Raw genomic sequence first — 22351 nt, 5'->3', positions numbered from 1 at the left:
TTCCTTTTTACATTGCGGATGCAAATTGTCGCTATCTTACTCTCTGGTTATTTCTTGTATGAATTAACACGACAAACAAGACGAAGATGACAGGTTAAATCGCTTCCATAATATAATAAGTCGTAAGTAATGTCAGTGATGCGAGTTGTTCAGTAATTACAATATTCCTAATTCCAGTATAAAGTCCAACACCCTCGGCTGCGTCGAAATACCACTTCGTGTTGTGGGTTTTATTGCTATATAAAAACTAAATTAGCTGTTGTGAATTAAACCCACGCCTTTTTATTCTCATTTATTATCTATAATTACAATATTCCTAATTCCAGTATAAAGTCCAACACCCTCGGCTGCGTCGAAATACCACTTCGTGTTGTGGGTTTTATTGCTATATAAAAACTAAATTAGCTGTTGTGAATTAAACCCACGCCTTTTTATTCTCATTTATTATCTATAATTACAATATTCCTAATTCCAGTATAAAGTCCAACACCCTCGGCTGCGTCGAAATACCACTTCGTGTTGTGGGTTTTATTGCTATATAAAAACTAAATTAGCTGTTGTGAATTAAACCCACGCCTTTTTATTCTCATTTATTATCTATAATTACAATATTCCTAATTCCAGTATAAAGTCCAACACCCTCGGCTGCGTCGAAATACCACTTCGTGTTGTGGGTTTTATTGCTATATAAAAACTAAATTAGCTGTTGTGAATTAAACCCACGCCTTTTTATTCTCATTTATTATCTATAATTACAATATTCCTAATTCCAGTATAAAGTCCAACACCCTCGGCTGCGTCGAAATACCACTTCGTGTTGTGGGTTTTATTGCTATATAAAAACTAAATTAGCTGTTGTGAATTAAACCCACGCCTTTTTATTCTCATTTATTATCTATAATTACAATATTCCTAATTCCAGTATAAAGTCCAACACCCTCGGCTGCGTCGAAATACCACTTCGTGTTGTGGGTTTTATTGCTATATAAAAACTAAATTAGCTGTTGTGAATTAAACCCACGCCTTTTTATTCTCATTTATTATCTATAATTCACGGAAAGCCGAATATAAATGCCGTTATAATTGGGAGTTATTTTCTCGTTTTAGATGTACCTATACCATATTTCATTTTGGTAAAACTACATCCTACTTTCTGCTGTGTAGGTACTCGCACACATTATACAACTGCGGTCGGAACTCGACCATGATTCGCCGAATTACTATTTTCGTAATTTTACGAGTATATCACGAACTATCTACTTTGTTGTTTAAATATAATATTAAATAAACGCAGACATGCCAGCATCACCCTCTCGTTTATAGCTGACCGATTGTGTGGCTAGACCCGATTAGCACGAGAGTAGGTATCGCGGAACGAGGAATGGCGCCAAAATATTTTACCGACTTTTGTCCAGAATGTTCTCCGATAAAATCGGGTTAGCGGAATGTCGCAAAATCACAAATGAATCGCTAAACGTTGTGTAAAATATGATTAGCCGAGGAAATCATAAACATCGAAGAGAATTACACAAGACTAGCGTTCGTGTTACGAGCTGAATTATGATTTGCTGCAAAATTCACTTACGAGCGCATATTGTACATAACGCACAGGCGCTATTACTCGTAGTTAACCCAAATATTCTAGTCGGGGGTATATTAATATTAAGTTATTTTCTGAACACATTGTAACGTGGCAGCCCGAACACAACACGAAAGTATTCCGCTACTAACCATTAGCGTATTCGCCGATCCCGATTCGGCGCGCTCGCGACTGGAGCGCGCGGCTGTGGAGCGCAGAGGCTTCCGCGGTGCGCTCGGCTGATACAATATGGCTATGTACACATTACCGCTATCGGCTCCTCATCAAAGTTATTTATCCAACTGATTAATTCTCTCCCGCGTACGGAGTCCGTCGGCAGACAATACTCGCCACGTGCACAAATCCAACATCGCGCATTCCGAGCGGCGAGTAATCGGGCGAGCTCGTCTCTTGTCTCTTGTCTCTTGTCTCTTGTCTCGCGGCGCTGTTGAAGGATAATACCCGATAGCCGTATTTACTAAATCCGATGCCGCATTTCGTAAGAACTTATCGCGCCGAGTAGTGCGGTGCTCGCGTAGTATGTGTAGCCAGCAGGTAACAGCTTCTGTATAATGTGTTCTGTGTTTACACAAATATTACAATATTAAAGGCGAGCTATTGATTAGGTACGAAACAAAATGTTAAAATATCTCTTTAATACGATAGTTACTCGCGATCGCTCAGTCCGCGCATGTTAGTTTTATTAAGAAATGAAACAATGCCGGCACCCTGTACGGTAGTGATGCTGCATGCCGCGTCGGTTCGCAGTCGCGGAAAGCGCATCGAGGGGATGTGATGGCTACTAATACCCATTGCGTACTATTACTGTCCTTACAGTAGAATCGCCAAATAATATATTGTTGTCGCGAGAATTGCTCGCATAAATCGATCCTCCAAATATGCATAATAATGCTCGCTAGCAGAAACTTACATACCGATTTTAAAATACTTGTCATTTGCGAAGCCGTCAAAATTTATTTTATCATATTTTATCAAAATTTATGAATACCTACGTACAAATTTTCTAGAAATAAATAATTTCGATTTGTAATTTTAGTAAAACACCAATAGGAAGATAAATTACTACTTTAGTCGTCGTGATGTCGCGAATACAAGGCGCGATTGCGCACTTCCCGTTATTTCTACATAGTTTTCTTAATGATTCGGTAAAATTGTAGATTCCTTACCCATCATCAAATATCTATGTCTCGTGTTTAATGCTATTTATCCGCAAAGCGTAAAATCCCGAATCATACAACGGGAGCAACGGGATCGAACCAACTAACGACCGCAAACCGTCAAAGCGCTGAATTTAAGGCAATAAGTTTAACGAAATAAAATCGGTGGATGCGGCCTTTACATCACATATCATTCGTGAAATACTTTTCTCATACATCTCCGATCTCCCAGCTTCTACGTTGGTAGTATTGTACAGTACGTGTACACGATACGTAACTATTACAAGGAAACCCCTCCGGCGTGACGCACGGGAGGAGGGAGGAGCACGGACCTCGTGTGAACCTTACCTTCACTGACCCCTGAGCCTGAGCACTTGTCGCTTACAGCTGATATCCTACGGATTCCATATATTTCGGAGATGTTTGTTCACTCTTCTACTTCCTGAAATCCTAGCCGATATTTCAGAGCTAAACAATGAGTCACTAATTCCTGAGACTTATGTCATCGGACGAATCTTCTCTTAACGCCGCGTCACTCTTCTTCACATATCTCTCCACACTTTACACTGAGTAAATACTCATAAATCTTCAGATTCCAAATATACTTTTATCTGATCCGCGCAACCGATTCCGTACGATTTATTGTCAAACCTTGAGCTTGATAGATACATGTAAACATATCAATATGTATCAAAAAATTTAATAAAATTATATATATATATATATATATATATATATATATATATATATATATATATATATATATATATATATATATATATATATATATATATATATATATATAACTGTATTTGTATCTAATTTTAAACTGGCAATAAATTACAGTACTACATTAGTTTCTAACACAAATTCTGGCTAAAAATTAATTGGTTTTCTTCTAATTAATTTTACCGCTGAGGTTAAATTTTAATTAACTTTAATGAAGTAGTCGTATAGCAATGATTTTTTGTGTATTTTTTCATGAAAAACATTTACATAATTAAATTATGGTACTACTGACGACTGAAGAGCAACTGAACTTTAAACAAAAACTCACTGATTACATATCAACCCATCCAGGCAGTCTTATTCTGACGTTCGGCGCTTAAACGGGGCACAAAGGGGGTATCTTAGTGCCCCGCAGCAGCCCGACTGCCATGTCGCGTGTAATTGTGTTCATGCAAATAGTGATGCCGGCGCTGTTCCCATCGCCGGCTAAATATATCCACACACTCACCTAGAGACTCGTACTCCAGCACACAGTAGACACGTCTATTTCCCCTAACACACTCGTGTCCTGTATCCTATCTGTATACGCGCATACGCGACTGCTCTAGGAGTTGTGGCCGATCGTATGTATTCTCCGATATCATTCTGTAAATCAAAGAAAACATCTGCCGCCTTTTCCTGTGTCCGCCTCGTGTTCCATTTCGTCGGATAATTTCGAGTCGCGAATTTCCACCCGTCTGCGGCGAGACACGAATCTGATGAATACGTCGAACGACAATCGTCAAACTTGATTTATGCATACACGCAATCCTGTCAATTGAGATATTGCGAGACTTGGGACTGTAAATATTTAGATCGCCATATAATACTATACCACTACACGCTGCTCAGCGCTTACCGCTTACCGGCAAAGCGCAGTTAATGGGAATTTCGCGAGTAGGACTTCAAATATTATCGCCGCATATACAAACACCGGTATTTTTTTTAATTGACAGGACAGCTGCAAAGAGAAAGTGTTTAACAAAATGACCTAATGTTTACACGTTAATGATTCGAGCATAATAGTCGGATTAGTGGGTACACATATCGCCTCGTCTTCTCTCGACTAGGTAGAAGCCACTCGCCACTCGCCACTCGCCACTACTCGCTACCTACTTCGCGCGGGGAATGAACTACGCGCGTAGCCTAGCACTTGAGAGCTTTCATTATACAATATTGATGGGATCTTTCTTCACAAAGAGCCGACGATAAGTGTTGGACAATTGCCAATCAAAAATATGAACAATTTATTTACAGAATGTTCGCTTGTTGTAAAACAGTTTGCGGGTTTCGCGATCTCGTATTTATACGGAAAAGTAACCGGCAAAATCAGAAAGAAACGTTTTTCTTATGCGTATCCGTTTCCAGATTTCTATGTACGCTCCACTTAATACTAATGTTTATCAGTCTCAAAGGTTTCATGATTTTTTTTCTGGTAATACGTTATTATCTATTTTATTCGTAATAAAAGTACTGCCATTATCGATTGTTACATTTATCAACGTTTGATCATAAGATATGTAATTTGTCTGTCTGTAATTTAATAATAAAAATAAAATTATGTATGTCTATTTTCAAATAATATTATTTAAAATATCAGCCTTCACAAAAAGTCATTTCACTTCAAACCAATACAAAAACAATTAAAATGTTTGTAAAATGTAATCAAGTAAATGTTCCAATGTAAATGAACTAATAACTCATCTCTCTTTAAAGGTAATAAATCTTCCACGATCCATTAAGAGTAGTGTTAACAAACATTTTATATATTATTCGTATCACTGTTCCGAATAAATTGTGTCCCGGACGCGAATGTCTGAGACTCGCTATATGTTACGACTTCCATCGAGAATGGTATTCAAAATTAATCAAGAAAAATGGTTTTCTTATGAAAATAAGAATTTATAAACACACATAATTTTATAATAAATTATCATGATCCGATTACATAAATGATGACTTTAACAGTTCGTCATTCACCAATTTTATCAAATACGAGTTACATTTACATAATTATTATCGTGATGTTTTGGCAAACACATGCTAGCTTTACTTACTCAATCCTTCTTACTTATTCTAACCTAACTCGATACTTGCGACTTTTTGTGTATATATATATATATATATATATATATATATATATATATATATATATATATATATATATATATATATATATATATATATATATATATATATAAATCTTAATACATCAACTCCTATTCGCACCCATAATGCATAATGCATTGAAATTATGTGTATGCCCTGGTGGGTCTATTTATATTTGTCTGTGGCTCAGCCGAATAGGTTCATTTCGTTGATCTCTTATACCACTTTTATTTCCACTCGTATGCCACTCCTCGGGAATGGCGCATTTAGATTCTCCTATCGACGCATCCAGTATCGTCGGCAAGGGTCGTTGGTAGGGTATATTGTTGCCCACCTTATTCCTCTCGCGCCATCCCCCTGCCTCGAAACATTATAGGTACTTCTTTCTAAATTAGTTTGTACCGATTTTTGTAGTTTATGTATTTGCTTTTTTTCGTTCTCTGAAGGTTCAAATTCTTTCTGTGCTTGTCTTTTTCTCCATTTCACTTGTCACATGATAGAAATTGTTTTACAGTAGGTACAATGTATGCAAGCGTCTACCGATTTCTTATGCTACGTATAAACACAGAACGCTTGTGCGTAGACTGTCTATGAGAGAGTAGAAATGATTATCTTACTCTTTCTTATCAACTGCCGGTTGAATTGAAGAGTTTCACCTTTTCGTCTGATCCGAGCCAATTAGCCTTACCGCGCCTAAAGTTTCACTATAAATTGTAAATACATATCGGACGAGTAGCCCTACGAAACGTTCTCGTGGCGTCATCGGGTGTATTACACGTTCTGTCACATTATAATTCATCAACATGTTTTGTTCGTCAGTCGAGAATCCAAATTACATATTCACGCAACAAAAAAGCACGTAGGTAATGATAAAACGTGGGGTTGGCAATCGGATGTTTCATCTATTCTTCGTTGTTTAAAAATAATTAAAATATTTCCTAGGACACTTATATTGTATTAACAATAATTGTAAATTGCATTCATTAATTCGTCATGAATCAGCTCCGGTGAAACACAACGTGAAGTTATACGTAGCAAATTAACAATACAATTATTATTTTCTTCAAAATAATACATATTAAAATTCAGTACCGACAAACTTAACAGGCATTGTGTCGCTTTGTTAGCAAATACGGAACATTAATATTGTCTTATAAAATGCATAATTTTGTTCTTTGTGCGCGAGATTGTCAATGACTTTCTGCTCCGCCGGTATTATTACACAGCACAGTTTGAATACAACGCTACAGTTTGACGATGTGGCGTGATGTCCCCGGTATTCTCTGCAGTGTCTCGGTGTCTGCAGTCTGCAGTCTGCAGGCCGCAGCCTGTAGGTGCAGCATTGCGGAGCATTATGCGTGGACATGACGATATGCGGAATATCGACAGTCGCGTTAATCTCTCATTAACATTCGAGCGTCAACTGTCGCCATTAGCATAATGGCTAAGTGTTATGCGCTCGCATGAATGGACGGCGAGTGTCGCCTCCACAGCAGAGGGCAGACGGCAGACAGCAGACAGCAGACGCTCCTCTGTAGGACTGCTGCGGTGATGAAGCCGAGCCCACTTGGCACCGACCCAATATTTATGATGGCCCATTTCGTATCGAGATATTTTTCCGCTCCGTTAGCGAATATCGAACTATCCATCGGTCTAGAGCCCGAAATCATTGTTTCCGATATTTTTGGCGGTGATTTTTGCACGGCGATGACAGAATCGGGTTAAACAAATATTGTTTCTTCGATTAGTTACGCTCCAACTAAAAGGTCGAAGGCGAAAAATCAATGTCTCCATTAAACCGCGAATAAATAAACCGACCGCTCTATTTTAGTACGCAAAACTCGCGCGTCTTATGTAGTTTTATACGAATAATAAACATTCGAAACGTAAATAATGGACGAAATACATAACGCGTACAATTTATGTATGGTGGCGTATTAATATTTTGACCACTTTCCTTATTTTATGTATCTACATAAGTTAATAAACTTTTATACTCCGCATACAATGGTCAGTTTACGAGTAAACGGTCCGAGGGGCACCGTACGCATATATTCCCGCCGAGGCTGGAGTTCGACTCTACTGAACCGGAGAATGGAGGTAATAATACTTACACTTTTATGTTCGAACACTTAAAATGTATATTTTTGAGAACTCTAATCGGGTTACATCGTTTGATCAAATTCCCCGAATTCTGACCTCTTGTAAAGAAACACGTAAAAAAATCATAAATCATTTCTGCCGAGAATATGTACTTACGTGATATCAGTAAAGAGGGAATGGAAACGAGTACGTGAAACCGCATTCGGACACTCGCCCTGGCGCCGAATCATAAAGCGGGACGTCTCGTATCCTTCGCGGTATCCTCTGTCCGGCTTCTAGCTGGACAGTGGACAGTGGACACTCGGAAGGCACGAACAGACCCTGTGTGACGTGTGCAGTGCGCGGTGTACTCACGCTGACGGTGAGTCACCGGTCGCCGGTCAGGGAGGGATATTCACCTCCCGTCACCTGTCTGTCACCAACTCGACATTCCCTCATACTTTACAGAACATATAAAATAAATCGAATCCCGCGTATTTTAGGAAAAAGACAAACGCATTTCCAAAACGCAGCTAACGAATCGCTAATCTATAATCGCTGTTTTTATACAGAATATACATATTTCTACTTCTCAGCGAAATAGGATATGATGACTTTTGTCGTGGTTTTTCTCCTACTCTTTCCCTTTGATTCCTTTCTCATTTACGGAAATTTCTTTCAACTTGCGTCATCTGTTTGCCATCAAATATATTTGACGCTTATGAGTTATATATAACAGCGATCGAGTTGAAAAAAACGAAAAAAAATATATGCAAATTTAACTCCATAAGAATTTACTTATAATTTAAATGAATAAATATTTAACAAAATTACGGATATAAAATAAATGTAAAAAATATGCATGTTCTCAAAAGGGATATTTGCAATGTCAAATTCTCGTGAAACTAGGTGTATCGTGGTAATGCGCAATATTTACATACTACAGAATGGTGTTGGACGGACACACGTGTGCACGTGTGACAACTTATTTAGTGAATGCTGTCGGACTCAGTCCGGTGCGTAAATAGAACCGTTCAACAAATTCGTTTAACTTCATAATAAATGCTCGTAGCACATTTGAAAATATTACAACCCGAAAATAAACTTAGTACCGCGATATTGTAACGTTATGTGAAGTAATGGCCAGATTGATTTATAAAATACCTAGGTATAAAAAAATCTCATATATTTTTATGCGCAATATTTTCATCGTGATACATAAGCTTTTTTATTTAATATGATAATTACAATAGGTTATAAACTCACAGCATAATACTAGTAGGCTGTGAGTTTATAAGTTATTGTAATTATCATATTATAGAATAAAGTTCATATATCAAGAAAATATCGCGCATAGAAATATATGAGATGTTTCTCTAAATATTACGACTGACGAATAACTATCAAATAAAGGTTTTAATAAATTTAAAATAACCTTTTTCAAATGGATATTATGTATACGAGTACGTATTAAGTGATCAGTACGTATTTCTACAGATTTACTTATAGCCAGTAAAAGAATTGGAATATCCCAACATTGCGGGGAATCCTATTCAAATCGAGCTATTCTTGTTACATACATTATATTGGAATCGGCTTATAGTCCGCTTTAAAATTAATTGGATAATTCATGCTTTCTAAAGGAATCAACAAATGGAAATTGTAGACCTAATTATCATCATTTTACAATGTTCAAAAATGATTAGGTTCATTTCTTGTCTTCTGATCACTTTGACAATTTCGCAAACTTACCATTTTATGCATAACAACGTCCTGTGGGTTTGATCAGTTCTTTCGCGTGAAGGGTAGGGTAGACTGGGTACGGTTGAAACAATTTTGCTTATATTGTCTATAGTATTGCTCTTTACAAGTCAAGCGATGATGAAGATGCATTAAATACAAGAGGGTGTTTCTGTCTACTAATGGAAAGTATTATTTCAGTACCCGGTGTGTTATTTTTAGTGGCAGATCAAATTTAAAAAATATATCCGATTTGTTTCAACCGTCCCCATACCAGGGGCAGTTGAAACAGTGATTGGGGTCAGTTGAAACACACGCAAATAAATCAATATTTAATATTGTAAGACGTTTTATTCATTATTTATTTTTGTTTTACAAATAATTATGGCACCGCATGACAATATTAATCAGTCTACAGATATGTAATGAACAAAAACAACTAAAAACAATGGCATTTAAAAAAAAACAAATCGAACGAAAATAATCTGTGAATAAACTAAAAGGAAACACTTCTGTCATTTTGATTAGTCATAAATCAAGCGAAAATCTAGCTTTGGGATCATTCCGAGTCGCAATTGTGGCAAACATAGCTAAGACCACCCTTTGTGCAGTCTTCTTGAGCCCACAGTTTACAAGTGGTGCACTGTATGCACTTTTCACCGGATCTGCTCTCTGAATACAGTGACAGACAAACAAGACAATAGCACTCGTCCTCTTTTGATGATGATTCCTGTTGCGTATTATGATTATTTTTTCCTTTAACGATCCTTCTACTTTTTCCTCCATCCAATCTTTTCTTCACTTACTTAGTTTTCACCCGTTTCAACCTTATTTCATACTCCTTTTTTATCTCTTCTTTCTCTGTTTTTTTTTAGTAGCAAGTATTTTGCAAGCTCCTGTTCCTACTCTTTATTAAAAACTTCGTTGTGGGGTTCAAATCCCATTTTCTTCTTCACCAGATGCATCTCGCTTTCGTATATATCTAATGAGCGAACAGTGGTTTAATCCATGCTTTTCCGACGCTTTTCGCAGTGAATCTCCTGCTTTAACCTCCTCATAATCGTATGTATACCTCGACAAGTCGACCTCCCCTCTCGAAGTCTTTCTTGCGCGTACTCACGGCATCTAGAAAACAGGAAAACTGAAAAAATATGTTGTTTCAACCGTACCCACAAAAAATGTTTCAACCGTCCCCAACCCCTCCTTTAGGTGGAAAACAGAAAATAGTAATGTTAACAATAATGGCACATTAAAACTAATCACTATATCGTGTTCTACAAGCTTCATTTCAAACACAAAATCATACTCAATAATATCGTTTCAATAGAAACCGTAATAAAAGGAAAATTCTCAGAACAAAAATACTTACTTTTGGTTATCAAAATACAATAGGACCTCCTACAAGCCACTGCACCGTGCGGCGAGCGATGCAACACTGATATTCGTGTTTGAACTTGTTGTCCGCTTTGTTCGTCCCTTGGACCCTTCACCCTACCGCATACGGTTTGCAAGATATTTGCTCTGTTTCAACCGTCCTTTGTTTCAACCGTACCCAGTCTACCCTATATCAATAGAACCCTTTTAAACTCACACGACAATTGATAGTCCAAAATATCTCAGTATCGTGCGAAAAATCTCGATAGACTTTTTTTATTTTATTTTCAGGTCAAGCAAAGTACTTAAGTAAGCTTAAAATAAAATAAGATTAATGAGAATTTATATCGACTCGGTAATAGAAGCTCTCCGACTCATCGCTCTCGGGGAAAAAAAACAAAATGCTATTTGTTCCGGGATATACATAATATTAATAAAAGTATTCGGTAATGTCTCTTCTACCTCGCTGACCTACAGGAGCTTTAAATAGCCACCGAGATAAAATCGGTAGTGTCTAGAGTCTAGACGACACGCTTTCTTTGTACGCGTTTAATGTAATTCCAGTAGTAAGTAGTGAGGTAGGTACCCACTTTGTACAGACATTCATTATAATTACTCCTACAGTCAACAATATGGGACAATTCAGAAACTATGCGTGAATGTTTAATATGTGTTAAACATAAATATATGAGCAATTTAATGTTCAACAATTGATTCGTTTTTACTTTCATATATTTTTATTACAATATTGTTAGAAATATTAGTTTATAACCACTCACCGAGATTTTTTGTCTACCGGTTTCGAGACGTATCCGTCTCTTCGTCAGGGCAATCACTACAACAGCATGAAAACAAGACTACACGTCACTTGGTAGTGATCAGTACGTATTTCTACAGATTTACTTATAGCCAGTAAAAGAATTGGAATATCCCAACTTTGCGGGGATTCCTATTCAAATCGAACTATTCTTGTTACATACATTATATTGGAATCGGCTTATAGTCCTCTTTAAAATTATTTGGATAATTCATGCTTTCTAAAGGAATCAACAAATGGAAATTGTAGACCTAATTATCATCATTTTACAATGTTCAAAAATGATTAGGTTCATTTCTTGTCTTCTGATCACTTTGACAATTTCGCAAACTTACCATTTTATGCATAACAACGTCCTGTGGGTTTGATCAGTTCTTTCGCGTGAAGGGTATATCAATAGAACCCTTTTAAACTCACACGACAATTGATAGTCCAAAATATCTCTCAGTATCGTGCGAAAAATCTCAATAGCCTTTTTTTTTTTTTTTTTTCAGGTCAAGCAAAGTACTTAAGGTATGGTTAGTGCACACTCCCCCACTATTCTCACACTTACAACTACATAAAATGTTGATCACTTGCGATTTTGGTCGACTCGAAAAGGTTCATTGATCAATACGTACAAACTTTAAAAAAACACAATCCCTAGTAAAATACCTTAAAAAAACATTTTTAATGTGCTGTCTGATGATAATCATATATTATGCAATTAAAATTGAACCGGCGTAGAAAATATTCTACTTATTGACCAGTAAAAATAAAGGTAAAAAATGAGTTATGTTTTCTATAAATTGTTCGATTGGCAGTTAGCTGCTAAAATGTGTCCATATTTGCATATTTAATTTTAGGACGTAAATCTGAATACCATGCTTATTTGCCAGTAAAAATAATTATTTTAGCTAGGTGAAGGCAAGACAAGGAAAGACTAGAGGTTTTAAGAATAGATCCTATAGTGAATTATGTACGTGCATAACTCGCGAATACATACTAGCAAAAGTGACTCAGTCAATTCGGGTCACTATTTTCGTAAGAAAAATATGAAATGGAAACGATAATAAACGCTTTTCTCGAGTGACCGATATTCACGTTTCGCTTCGTAAAGTCCTCCTACACCCTCCAGGTCTCGCTAGTTGGTATAGCATCCTCGGTATCCGGTACGGCCTCGCGTCCCATGCGTCTCGAGTTCTGAGCGCAGAAACATTATTCCCGTATCCGAGATCCACTGAACTGTCACCGCCGTCGTCTTCATTTTACGATCACTTAAATATCATCCTCTCATATCGCCATTACGCGCCGTCGCGAGTCTGGCCCGTCTGGCATGTTCAATGTCTCGTGTAATTAGTTGGCGCGGTCCTACCATACACTCGCACCGGAGACTCGCACCCATTTCATATCTCTTCTTGTTCCAGCACGCTTGGGGTGGCACACGTGGCCGGAATGTGTCTCCCGGACAGGAGCTGCTCCGTGAACGAGGACAACGGCATAACCCTGGCGCACACCATCACCCACGAACTAGGACACAAGTGAGTACTGCACCGATCGATCGGATCGATACACCCATACATTGATGGCTTCGTCAAAATCATCGCGACAATTAATTTCCCGCGCTTTTAGTAGTATAATAACGCGCCTAAAATATATCGCAACATTAATATTTCGACGCCTTTAATAGACAAAGCCCGCGAAATATATAAACGACGCCGACGGTTGACCGCGGTCAACATTTATCATCGTTCGCGAGATCGACCTCGACATTCGCCAGACACCGTGTCCGCGTGAAGAGAGTAGAATAAAGAGGTGTTCCAGATAGATAAAAAGCTCCATTTCTCGAGCCACGCCCCGATTATCGCGGAGCTGGTGAACTCGACGTGTTCCATATAAATACCTACTCCAGGCGGGATAGTCGAGTCGCGAGTCGCGTCAACACTAGAGAGCTTCCAAGGATGAAGACTTACAGATGGTGCTCCAATTCTGTACTTCAATATTATCATACCGAATTCGGTCGTTTTTCATCTTAAGCCAATCGATACAAGTTAAAGCTTGTATATATCGGATAACCTGTATCAAAGTGAGCTATTTTAACAATTATGACGGTTTTTATCTTATTTCTGTTATTGAATGCTCTTTATCGAGACCTTTGAATTTTATGATTACTAGTCCAGACGAATTAGACATCAGTCTCGATTTTATTAAAACTTTTGATTTTTCTCCCAACCCTACAGGCAACAATTCAATGGTTATCATATTTATCTTGTAAACTTTCAAACTGTCGATTTTTCTTTCAACTTTAATTGTTTTTGTGTAAAATGAAACAAACATTGTGATTCGTTTACGGGGGCAGGTGGGGGGAGCTTTGTTTCGAGGTGTCATCTAAAATAATTATAATAGGTAATAAGTAATAAGATGTATAAAAATTGCATTTATGATTACAATTATGTAGATATAGATGTAGATATAGATGTAGATGTAGATATAATTATTAAGATGTAGATATAATTATATAGATGTAGATATAATTATGTATACATGATTTGTTTAAAATATGAACAGCCCACTCCAGTGAATAACGTCGTACAAAAAGAAACCAATTTTAGATGAAAATAATTACTTAATTATGACTTTATTTAAAACAAAACATCAAGTAATGAACCCATAATGTCCTTCACCGTTATACCTTTTAAAGAGTTATAACGATTAAAGTGGTCGTAAATATTGTACATAGTATTCACAATACACAATAACCACAGCGCAGCATGTAATAAAATAAATTTTGAATTGAAAGACATCAGTTAGATTTAAATATCAATGTTTGAACTCCTCAAATTTTAGGTATACCAACACATTGAGATATGTTTTTTTAACTGGCGATATTCGATTTGGTTCTCATTGAACCTGGAACCCATACACGCATCGAATCTTATAGGCGATTCTTTTTTTAATGCCAAAGATCTTTTGGACCCGGTCCAAACGATCCAAAGGGTCATCCCGTTAATATTATTGTTGATTTAATTGGTACGTTATAATATTTTTCTAACGTCAACAGATGTTTTGTGATTCGTAAATCTCTTTCAATCGCTAGTAGTGTTACTTCTTCTTAACTGACGCTCTAAATTAAAAAGGAAAGAAATCACCTTTATATAAAGCTGGGGTCACAAGAGTTAGAAAATTGCTTAATGCACATAAAACGAAAAATAATACGAAACACTGTTTCTGTAACGCGAGCAGTTTTGGGCCGCTGTGTCGTGTTCCGTGTGTTGCGCCTGTGGCGCAACTCCACAAATATATTCCTCTATCAATTAAACCATTCTCAGAAGTCACTCTAAACCTAGCGGAACATCTAAAACAGAAGTCAAATATACTCGCAATAAAGGACAGTATGAAAAATTAAACAGATTTATCAAACACGTTGCGTATAGCTATATAATACATACATTGATTAAAAAGCGGATAATTGGATTATTGCCAACTGTATACAGAGTTAACTCCCATCATGTGAATCATTTAGATCTATGGAAACAGCACATAAACATAGCGAGTAAGTTCTGAATCTGATATTCAAAATATACCATCGTGCAGTGAGTTACACGTTACATCTACCATACGTGCTAGTTACAAGTTACCCTCAGCCACCGATCTTCTCTGTATGTTTTGCCGTATAATTATCTCATTACAAAACGATTTTGCCCACTGCCCACAGCGAGTATGTAACTCGCAGTGCGCACTGTGACTGGTCGCTACCTCCGTGAGAGCCGAAGCGCTCGTCACATCGAGTCACGGATAATGTAACATAACACACGTACTCGATGTAATGTATAGTTTTAATACCGAATGGTGAAACCGCGCCAATCTTGGCTAGGCTTGTTTTTATGGGAAAACTGTTTTTCGAAAACCGGTCGAGTCCTTATTGAAGTCGTCCGATAGTACGCGACACAAGATCATCCGAGAAACGAGAACATTCCTCGCATTGTGATGTGGAAACGTAAGATTAATTATACTTTGTCAATTCGTTCTTATAAAAATTATTACCCCAAAAGCCGTAAATATTAATTCTACCTTATTTGTATACAATTTCACTGTTTGAAACAATCACGTGTATGTTTACAATACACACATACCCAACCCGAAACGTGTATTTCCGTTAGTGTGTTTAATAGGAGGCAGTAGTGCCTTCGAAGCACTGTATTTTGATCAATATTAACATAAATAAATCATATTGAATTACGTCACTCGCCCTTCGATAGCGCGCGGGTTTGTGTTCAAAGGGAACAGGACCTCAATTATCACCCAATTCTGGAAAATGTGCCTTCAAAAATGCGTTTTTTAACAAACTGAACTTGAAAAAATACATAATTCAGAATTGTCAGATATGTATGTCACGTACGGTTTTATTAACATAGAGTGTACATATTTTCTAGTTACCCGCACTCCGCGATATAATATTTGTATTTTTAGAATTACTACAAATTACTACCTGAAAATCCTAATTGTTCGTCCTGATTCCGGTTAGGCGTTGTTTTCTAAGAGCTATTTGTTTAGCAGACCATAGATTTGGAAGAGCTTATAATTATTAGTTGTATGTTGACATTTGCTATGTATAATTGTAGGCGTTGTACAAATCTAAATAACATCGACTAACTAACACTAAATTATCCGTTTTGTATATTATATAATTATCAGTGCTGGATTTACGTACAAGCTAAATAAGCTTAGGCCTCAACATTATTCATCCCGGAAAATTGATAGCCGTTCTATCTTTCTCATTATAACTTTTTTATAAAAAAAATATTGACAAAAAATTGAGCTTATCAGCAGATTTCACACCAGATATTTCGCATGTTGATCATTGACAGTGGTTATCAGACATGTGTCACCAGCGGATGGACAATCAGTGGAATTTCTAACTTTTGTTCCTCCATTTCTAGTAGCCACACGGGCGAAAATTAATTATCCCGGTACAATTACGAATTTCCGTGATTTGTACAATTTGTTTCGTGAGAAGATCGAATCGGCGTTTTCTAATTTTGAGACAATACTAAAATTTGTTTAAGTCTTATGATAACGAATTGCACAGGAGAAAGATCTTTCAGCTTAAGAGAATAAAGAAATGAATGTCGATCCACATTGGCATTGGGGCAACAGAAGCTTTTAGATTTAGCGATGCTGCGCACTGAAGCTGACAAAATGAGACAATTATCCTTTGAAGACGTAATTGACGATTTTTCAATTTTGAAAGTGAGAAAAATTCAAATTTAATTTATGTTTGTATGTTCACTAATGTTTCTATAAGATAATTTGAATTTGAATATTCATTATTTTTTTATTAAATAATAAAAATGCTAGTAGGCCGCATTTTTATTTAAGCTTACAGCCTCCACTACAAATCCGGCACTGATAATTATCGTTGATATTCCAAGCATATTTCTATATGTGATCAAATCTATAAATATTGATATCCACGGAATCAACAGCGCTTCATAAATATTTACTATCATAAATATAGCAATTTGTTTGTCGAATTAATTAATTTTATTTTATTTCTCCAAACTAACTAACATAAATACAACGTTGGATCCTCCGTATTTGCATTTAGGAGATAATTTTAATTTACATACACCTCCGTAAAATTGACAATATTTTACTACCAATTTTAACATTTCATTGAAAATTATTATTTCCTAAAACGATCCGACTTATAATAATTTACATTTTAAATATAGCTAGAAATTAAAATCGAGGACTTACCAAACCTCTTATACACATCTGTAAGGCCTTAATCGATGACGCTGTCAATATTGGGTATAGCAGGGTTTTGAATTGATGGTGAACGGTCAAGATATCTTTAACGATTCATTTTCAGCACAACGAGATACTAGTAGCGCGCTATCGGCATATCCACGAAATGTCATCCGATATCTGAGTTTGCCTCTCCACGTAGATAGTTGCCAATCTTCATAGTAATTTTTACCCTATCTGCAACCGCTCTAAACTCAGTGCTTCTACAGTAGAACCACTCCCTCAAGTTGAACAATTATCATTTTCTTCATCTGCGTTTACCCGCCACTTTGCCTTGTAATATTCTTAATTATCGTCAAAATTCATAAAAACACAGATAAATAGTCAATATAGTATTATATTATTTTATATATAGTATATATAGTAAATGTTTATTGGAAAATACTGAACTGGTAGGTACTAATACAAATTGTCGCTGAAAATTTGAATGAAAATAACGAATCGTTATCAGTCGCTACGCTGAAAAAGTGACTTCCCTTTTACCTGGATCCAGAGCGACGGGAATTTAATGGAGAAAATAAGGGATACTGAAGAAGGGGGGAACGGCTCATACTTTTTTGAATTTTTATTATTTTTTGACAAGTTTATGGAATAGACCTACAAGTTAATAATAAGGCGGAGAAGGAGAGAAGGAGAGAAGAGAAAATGGTCTCGCGCGGTTATTAAATAGTTAGCACAAATCATGTTGTGGGAGGCGTCTCCGCGCGAGACAATGAACTTGGAAGAAATCATCATTAATTGAAACGGCTAACGTCCGATCTCCAGATAACAGAACATGAATCATCGTTGTCTGCCGAAATAAACGTTTATACTACATATCTACGAGTATGTATAGACACCTTCTGTATCAGTTCAAACTACGTAGTTTGAACAAATTAAAGAGAGTAAATTAATAAATTCTTGTCGAGTCGAATAAATGCAGAGATTAACAATCTAAGGGAATCGGATCACAAAAATACAACAAACGAGTATGTATGTATTTTAATGTACTCTTGAGATATACCAATATCACACTAACTTCTATTTTAATTTGGGTGAGATCACGATGCATTATATTGATAATTTTAGATGTGTGTACAGTGGAACCTCTCATAACGTGCACCTCTCATAACGAGTTATTCGCATAACGAGCGAAAAAAACTGAAAAAGTTGCTCCCTTAACGAGAGATGTTTCGCATAACGAGTAGCAGAGGAAGGGCAAGTCCCTTTTACACGACATTCACTTGTGAACCGGGACTTTCACGGCTTGGGAGGAAGTTAACAAGAGGACCCACACTTCTGCTTGGAAATGAAATTTGGCCAGAGAGTGTTGCCATATGTGATTTTGAAACAGTTACTGTGGAGTCTACAGTCAACGAGATTGTGTCATTAGCTAATATCATAAGACTGGAGGTAGATAACAACGATATCGAAGAGTTTGTGAAAGAGTACATCCAAGAACTGACCACCGAAGAGCTTATGGAGTTGCATCGTGTTTCACAGCAATACATTATAGAGAAGAGTTTGTTAATGGAGGAGGAGGAAGAGCAGAGTAACAATCTTCTAGCACAATAAGAGAAATGCTGAAAGCATGGGAAACTGTTGCATCGTGTATTAAGAAGCAACACCCTAATAATGATGAGGTGTCTATTCCTGCTACAAATTTATTCAATAATAATGCTGTGTCATATTTTCTAGCTAAAAGGGATAAATTATTTGTTATAAATTTATATTTTGATTTAATTTCTTTAAATCTAAATTATATTCCAAGTTTTAACACTCGTTTACAATTTACAAGTAATTTAAATTGAATAAACGTTTGAAAAAAATATAAAAAATTGAGTTTTCTTTCGACCTGGAACGCTTTAACGTATTTTCCATTGATTTGTATGGGAAAAAAATGTTTCGCTTAACGAGTAACATGCTGGAACGAATTAAACTCGTTATGAGAGGTTCCACCGTATATCATTTATACATATATATCATTGATCGAAAAATCGATCGATCGCCACTTAATCACTTCCATATATGATATCTCGCACAACTTTGTACATTTTAGTAGTTGATAAAAATTCAACTCGTTCACATTCGGACATATTCTCATTTTCTGTGCATTCTTTCGACTAAATGTTGATACTTACATGATGTTTGTAGGAGTTCAGTGCTACTGGATAAAGGATGCTGAAAATGTATCGCAGCAATGATAATAATACATACCTACATACTCGTATATGTATTCTAGACCAATTTTTGCATATCAACGCTCACCATTTTTACAAGATCCATATCAATTATGTACATGCAAAATAAATCGTTTTCAAACACTCGTCACATAAAATCCGTGACTTGTTTTAATTTTACCTACACAACAATCTGCTTAATTACTAAATAGAATGATTTATAACGATCATAAAATAGAAGAAATGCGAATAAATTACGTCTTCTGAAAGAATAGACCATTATCACTTTTTTATTAATAAATTATTTCAAATAAAAAATTCTATTGTAATTTGTATTTGAATACGTAATTAAATAAACAAGATATAGCGGTTATACTTTATATTTAAACGGCTCCACGAATGGAAAATTTATTGACGTCATAAATGCGTCGCTATGCATAGAGATCTCACTACCTATGTAAACTGAGAAATCCCCTTACTAGCTCACACTACAATGAAAGCTTTTCATTGAGATTGAGACTATAAGGGCGTTTGTGGAATTTCACCGTCCGGCAGTCCGGTTTTGAAAAATGAAAGCGACTACGACAGTTTAGCGTGACAGTTTATTTATTTATTCGCGAGTGTACCCTATTTAAAAAATATACGTCGTAGTGTAATGGTCTGCACGCTCGGCTACCGTTCTGTAGGTGTCGGGTTCGATTCCCAAGGGGGGTAAAAAAATATAAGTGATTTTTTCACTGTTATATTTATTCAATATTACCCTGGACTGGTACCTGAAGCGGAGGGCTGATCACCTTTCCTTCATGCGTATACGATCAAGATAACACTGCGTTTATATGACGCAGTGCCCTATGCACCATTGGGGTGCGGATAAGGGTTTTATTTATTTTATTTTTATTATATATTAAGAAAAATACAATAAAAAAATTAATACATAGTCAAGGTAGCAGACACTTAAGGTTGCAAATATTATGTAAAGATTTTAAAATCTATAAAAAATAGTAAGTTCCACATAACAAGAAATAATTTAACTTAATCGGAAAAATAGCAAGGAGAGACAATCTGGAGAACAATATAGTAACGCCTTGCACCCACCGTTAAACATTTCTCATAGTATAAACCATGGTGTGGGGATGCATCACAAAGTTAAGTGTTGGTAATTGAATAATGATAGTAGGGTCAATGAATGCTGAAAAATATACATATTTCGCTCTATACATATATATTTCGCTCGTTCACTATACGAAAGCAGGGTGATCAGCCCTACGCCACACAATCTTGTATCTAGGAGAGTGATTCATGTTATGGAATACACATGACGTAAGTAAAGGAGCTCAAAAGGTACATACAAAACATACTACTTTATGGGAAAAGAAATGTACGAGGACTATATGAGCAGAAATTGAGAATAGTGGTAGTAGCTAGAGCACTCGATGTTCCATACCCATACTCGTACAAATATAACAAAGCAATGATTAAAGAAAACACTTGTTTTATACCACTTGAGTTTTATTAAAGACTACTAGTTTCGGAAGTTAAACTTCCATCATTCAGGTCTGTATAGTAACTCAAATATAAAATTGTTCTATAAATAAGGAGAGGGGAAAGTTAAGGGGAGGGGGTTAGTCAAGGGGTGGAGTTTGAAAACAAAGGAAAAATGGAAAGCAAAGGTGAAGAATTTTGAAACAATATAGTATTTAATAAATTATTATTCGATTTAGTTTTTTTTGGATTTCTAAATTTTCTAATTAATTCATAATTTGGCCTTTATGTGGAACAAGGTGTAATAATTCTAATTTATGAGAGTGGAATGAGTGATTTGTATCTATTATGTGATTTGCAAATTCCGAAAAATAATTACTAACAAGACCGCTACGATGTTCTTTAATTCTAATCTTTAAATTTTTAGCGGTTTGGCCTCTATATTTTTTATCACAATCTCCACACGAAATTTCATGAATACCATTTTTTTGTAATATATCTATTTTTGATTTTGAGTTATTGAGGATTTTATGTAAATTTACAATAAAGTAAATCTACAATATTTGTATAATATATGCAGGTTGGATATGGGAGGGTAAGATTTTCGAAATATTTTTAGTTTCAATAACTAAAAATATTTCGGATGATTAGAATTAAAGAACATCGTAGCGGACCTCGAACAAGATGGACAGACGAAATAAAGAGCCTTCTTCAAACCCTGCCTTCGTTGGGACGAACGTGAGACTGGCCGGGAGAAGCGTCATTTCTTATATTAGATATTTGATTCGAATCTCAAGATTTAGGTTTTTTCCAACTACTTAGCATTTATTTAGATTCCTTCGCCGGACCGGAGCATGTAGATCTGCCTACTACTGTCAGCAGTCTATTTCCATCCTAAGCGTTCATCTCCACCGATACAATCGTGGCCTTGATTTTGACCATTTCTTGTTTATATATATTTTTCCAGCTGTTCAATACAAAGCTTTCATCGTTGCACTTTTTCTCATCGAAATATGTGCCGAGTCAAGATACGAAACATTTTTTCAATATCCTAAAAAAAATGTTAGCGTCGCTTTTATATTCCGTTTAATTTAGAAATTATAGTCTCAGGTTCGGATAATAGTAGGCTTTCGCCTAGGTCAGGTCAGCGGATATACCCTGTTTAGATAAATTTGCGTGCCGTTGACCTTTGGATGATAATTACGTCGAAAGATTAAAGATAGCGCCTCGTGGCTCGCACCGCTCTTCCCTCGGGTCAACCGAGTCTCGAAAC

The 22351-nt window shown here is 36.2% G+C and overlaps 1 protein-coding gene across 1 annotated transcript in view; it reads left to right on the top strand.

The window, feature by feature from the left end:
- AdamTS-B (ADAM metallopeptidase with thrombospondin type 1 motif B) overlaps window positions 1-22351 on the top strand; it is a 96629-nt gene that overhangs the window by 60631 nt on the left and 13647 nt on the right. The window contains exon 8 of the mRNA XM_088261123.1: window positions 13054-13167. Coding sequence (XP_088117249.1) covers window positions 13054-13167 — 114 coding nt within the window. The remainder of the gene's footprint in view (window positions 1-13053; window positions 13168-22351) is intronic.

The sequence above is a fragment of the Brachycentrus maculatus genome, unplaced genomic scaffold (genome assembly GCF_059751285.1).
Source record: "Brachycentrus maculatus isolate JH-2025_06_01 unplaced genomic scaffold, ASM5975128v1 h1tg000147l, whole genome shotgun sequence".
Classification (NCBI taxonomy): Eukaryota; Metazoa; Arthropoda; class Insecta; order Trichoptera; family Brachycentridae; genus Brachycentrus; species Brachycentrus maculatus.
This window is presented reverse-complemented; position numbering and strand designations above follow the sequence as displayed.